At 30.1% G+C, this 4332-nt stretch overlaps 1 protein-coding gene across 3 annotated transcripts in view; it reads right to left on the minus strand.

Moving 5' to 3' along the window:
* The window catches only part of LOC123006853 (inositol polyphosphate-4-phosphatase type I A), a 22107-nt gene that overhangs the window by 5282 nt on the left and 12493 nt on the right, over positions 1-4332 (minus strand). For all 3 annotated transcript variants that reach the window (XM_044401919.1, XM_044401758.1, XM_044401837.1), the window contains one exon: positions 591-1649. In XM_044401919.1, the coding sequence (XP_044257854.1) occupies positions 591-1649 (1059 nt within the window). The remainder of the gene's footprint in view (positions 1-590; positions 1650-4332) is intronic.

Genomic DNA, 4332 nt, shown 5'->3' on the forward strand with positions numbered 1-4332 from the left:
ATTTAAGATTCTAGATTTTTTCTAGATTTCTCGTATTTTGTATGTTCAAGATTTCAAAAATAATGTAAAATAAAATATTAACGAGAATTTTGAAACCAGTGAAAATTTTAAAATAGAACATATTTAAATATTCTTTTTTGACAAAAAAAACCTGCTTTTTAAGCACATTCCTCGTAAAAGTATTAGTTCACTTTTAATAATTTTGTGAAACATAAAACACAATTTCTGTTTTTTTATGCAAACAATTTTGTTTTTTGTTTTTTGAATAATAATTGTGTTCAGGAAAAAATGATAAAAAAATTATAATTGAATGAAATCAAAAGTAAAATAACAAAGAAGTAACACAAGAAATGAAATAACAAAGCAGTAACATTTAATTAAACATTACAAAAAAATGTAATAACAATAATTTTTGCACATTTGATATTTTACTCGAAAACGGTGCATTTTGCAAAAAATTTACAAGAGACAAAAAAGTTTCTAAATTGAATGGGCATTCAATTTCAATTTTTTGTATTTAAAAAAAAGGTCATTTGGAGACTAATAATTCCACAAAAAAACATTTTTAGAAAAAAATTGCAAAAACTTACTGATTGCGAAAAGCACACGTCCCTCCTGTACCTCACATTGCAGACCCTTTGGGCCGCTTTGGGGTCCTCCTGCACCCGAAACACCGAATGTGTCAAACGGGCCGTTTTCAAAAGCCCATCCATGGCATGCCTCAACTTCCTCATACTAGGCCTCAACTCGGCCGCCCAATCAACAATCTTATTCAAATCCAAACCATCTGTAAACTTATTTCCATTTTTCACAACTCTAGTCACACAATTCACCGCTTTTGACACATTCTCAGCCTCCTTATTACAATCATCGATTTTTTTAACATTGGAAATCGGTTGATTCGTAATCACAGTCTTGGGTAGAGCTTTCCAATTTTGTCTTAGTCGCACAGCAGGACTACCACATCTACCACACAAAAACTTAACTTTACTGACTAAACACATGACACTCGCTTCGATATTGAGTTGGGTGATGTCCCAGGGCTCCGGTTCATCCGTCGGCTTGTAGTAATTCGCTGAGGGGGAACTACACATAACATTAGTGTCTAAAAAAACTCGACTAGTGTCAAATTTCGATTCATTCATTTCTTCATCATCATTTTTGCTATCTTCACAGTCAGGGAAAATGACAAAATCACCCTCACTTGGACTATGCACAAATGAACATAAACTTTTAACACCTTCGCTTGTGTTCAATAAATTATTTTCGCGTTCCACTTTCCACATTTCGTTGATGTCTTCTGGTGTTGAAGGTGTAGCGAAATCGTCAAAATCGGGACTTTTTAAATTAAGTGATGATAATTGTTGTGTTATTCGTTTGAATGGTGATAGCATCAAGACTGGTTTTCCATTACTGTCTAAACTGAAATCTTCACCAACGCCTGAGTCGTCAGTTACAACCAATTTGTTTTCTTCGATGAAATTGAGAGCCTCCTCGACAAGTCCGGTGTCCCAGAGACTCAAAAGGATTCGTGTTTTGCTTATCATGTCTTCGCATATTGGTAACATACCACTGGTTTGTTTCTCTTTGGCGAGTTTCATTAAGACTTTCATACCGTCGACGACCTCTTTACGGAGTTGTTTGATTGCCTAAAATCATTAAAGAAATTAAGAAAGGGGAAAAAATTATAAAAATCCCTCCACTTGCATTTATTTTTGTCTTTTTAATATAGTTAATAAAATTTAGTAAAAACTAATGTAAGTTGGCATTATTTACCACACCTTTCTTTATAAATTTTGTATTCTTCTAGCCTTAATCTTAAATTTATTCTTTTTATTATTTATTTAATTTATTTTTTTTAAACTTGACCCAATAACGTTTTATGCACTTTTTTGAGTCTTTAAGACCCCTAGAAATGTAAAAAAAACGTTAAATGAATCAATTTTAAAGTTGGAAATTTTTTTGATTTTTGTCAAGATTTTGATCAATTTTTGGCTCCCGGAGCGGTCTATTGGCAATAACTCCGGACTTATTGGAGATAACCTCTTATGTTTGGTACCGTTGGAAAGAAAATTTAATTTTCTATCATATATAAAAAAAGATCGGTGCTTTACGATAAATAGTTATCGAGAAAATTTCTGATAAAGTCAAAAATATCGAYAATTTAAATCCGACTATAACTTCAAAACTCCTACAAATTTTGCAGTTTTCTTGACACCAATCGATTCCCCGGAACATTTTACATATGTCTAGGTCAAAATATTATATCATTGAGATACAGTTTTTTCGCAATTTACAAAAGAAAAAAAAAGTAAAAATTTGTTATGCACTTTTTTGAGTCTTTAAGACCTCTAGAAATGTAAATAACGTTAGAAGTGGAAGAATTTTAAAGTTTTAAAGCTGACAAAAAAATGTGACATTTCAATTTACATTAATTTTGCCATTCTTGGGCGTTTTTCAGCTAGAAACTCAACTATTTCGCAAAATTGGTTAAAAACAAGCCAAAAACACACAGAATTTGGCCGAAAATGACATAATTTTTTCCTTTTTTGAAAATTTTAACAGATTTTTAAGCTGAAAACTCTGTTTTCAGCCATAGCGTGTCAAAAATTACCACCAGAAACACGTAAAAAATGTTAAAAAAAATCTGTCAAAAAATTTTGACATTTGACATTTTTGTCATGTCTATGGGGTTACCGATAACTTTGGACGTTTTTAATTTGGCAACACTGAATTAATAGTGATTTTAGATTGTGTCAGTGTCAGAAATAAATGACAATTGATATTGATGTTATTTTGTTTGTTTCACTCGATTTAACTGTTTTTTGAACAAAATATTTTTTTTAAGAACGTTTATGTACTACAATCTCAATTTTTTTACGAGATTTGGCTAAAACGAACTGAAAAATCAACATATTAAATAGAAAATTACATTAATTTTGCTATTCTTGGGCGTTTTTCAGCTAGAAAATCAACTATTTCGCAAAATTGCAAAAACAAGCCAAAAACACACAGAATTTGGCCGAAAATAACATAATTTTTTCCTTTTTTCAAAGTTTAAGCAGATTTTTAAGCTGAAAACTCTGTTTTTTGCTTTTACGCAAGAGTTTGCCATAGCGTGTAAAAATTACTAAATTGTTATAAAAAAAATTAAACTTTAACTTAATTATTTCGTTAAATTATCTCGAAGAAAAAACCACCACCAAATTGGTTAAAAATAGTTCTATTTTAGTTTTTTTGAATGCCTTTTCAGCTASAAACAGAATTTTGTCAAAAACAAGCCACAATAAAATATCCCAAAAACGGCGTCTTTTTGTTTTTTTTTGAGTGTTTAAGGATGTTTTTGAGAGATAAAAACACAAAAAGATCGAAATATTGCKTTGAATCAGGCAACAAAATTGCAAAATTAAATCGTAATTGATATCATTTTTAAGCGTGTTTCGCCCGAATTACTTCGTTTCTGAATCAGGGGTTCATTTGTTTTGCAAAATCTTGACCAAAAACAATTGATATTGATGTTATTTTGTTTGTTTCACTCGATTTTTGAGCCAAATAATACAAAAATAAGCCGAAAATGTTTTTATGCACGTTTTTGTACTACAAACTCAGGTTTTTTGCGATAGTTCGAACTGAAAAATCAACAAAATAAGTCGAAAATTGCATTTCTTAAAAATTTTAGCACGTTTTTCAGCTAAAAAAATTATTTCGCAAAATTTTGTTAAAAACAAGCCAAAAAAACACAGAATCTAACCGAAAATGATATAATTTTTCGCGAGAGTTTGCCATAGCGTGTCAAAAATTACTACCAGAAAGACGTAAAAAATGTAAAAAAAATTCTGTCAAAAAAATTTGACATTTGACATTTTTGTCATGTCTATGGTTACCGATAACTTTGGATGTTTTTAATTTGGCAACACTGAATTAATAGGTGTTGGAAATGAATGACAATTGATATTGATGTTATTTTGTTTGTTTTACTTGATTTAACTGGTTTCTAAACAAAATAATTTTTTTAAGCACGTTTTTTCAAATTTTTTGCAAGATTTCACTAAAACGAACTGAAAAAATCAACATATTACAGCGAAAATTACATTAATTTTGCTATTCTTGGGCGTTTTAGCATGTTTTTTGGCTAGAAACTCAACTATTTCGCAAAATTGGTTAAAAACAAGCCAAAAACACACAGAATTAGGCTAAAACTGACATAATTTTTTCCTTTTTTGAAGATTTAAGCAGATTTTTAAGCTAAAAACTTTTAACTTTCGCTTTTTCGCGAGAGTTTGCCATGGCGTGTCAAAAATTACTAAATTGTTATAAAAAAAATTAAACTTT

The sequence above is a fragment of the Tribolium madens genome, unplaced genomic scaffold, assembly GCF_015345945.1.
Source record: "Tribolium madens isolate multiple individuals breed KSU strain unplaced genomic scaffold, Tmad_KSU_1.1 Scaffold_11;HRSCAF=98;Tcas5.2_LG3b, whole genome shotgun sequence".
NCBI classification, from domain to species: domain Eukaryota; kingdom Metazoa; phylum Arthropoda; class Insecta; order Coleoptera; family Tenebrionidae; genus Tribolium; species Tribolium madens.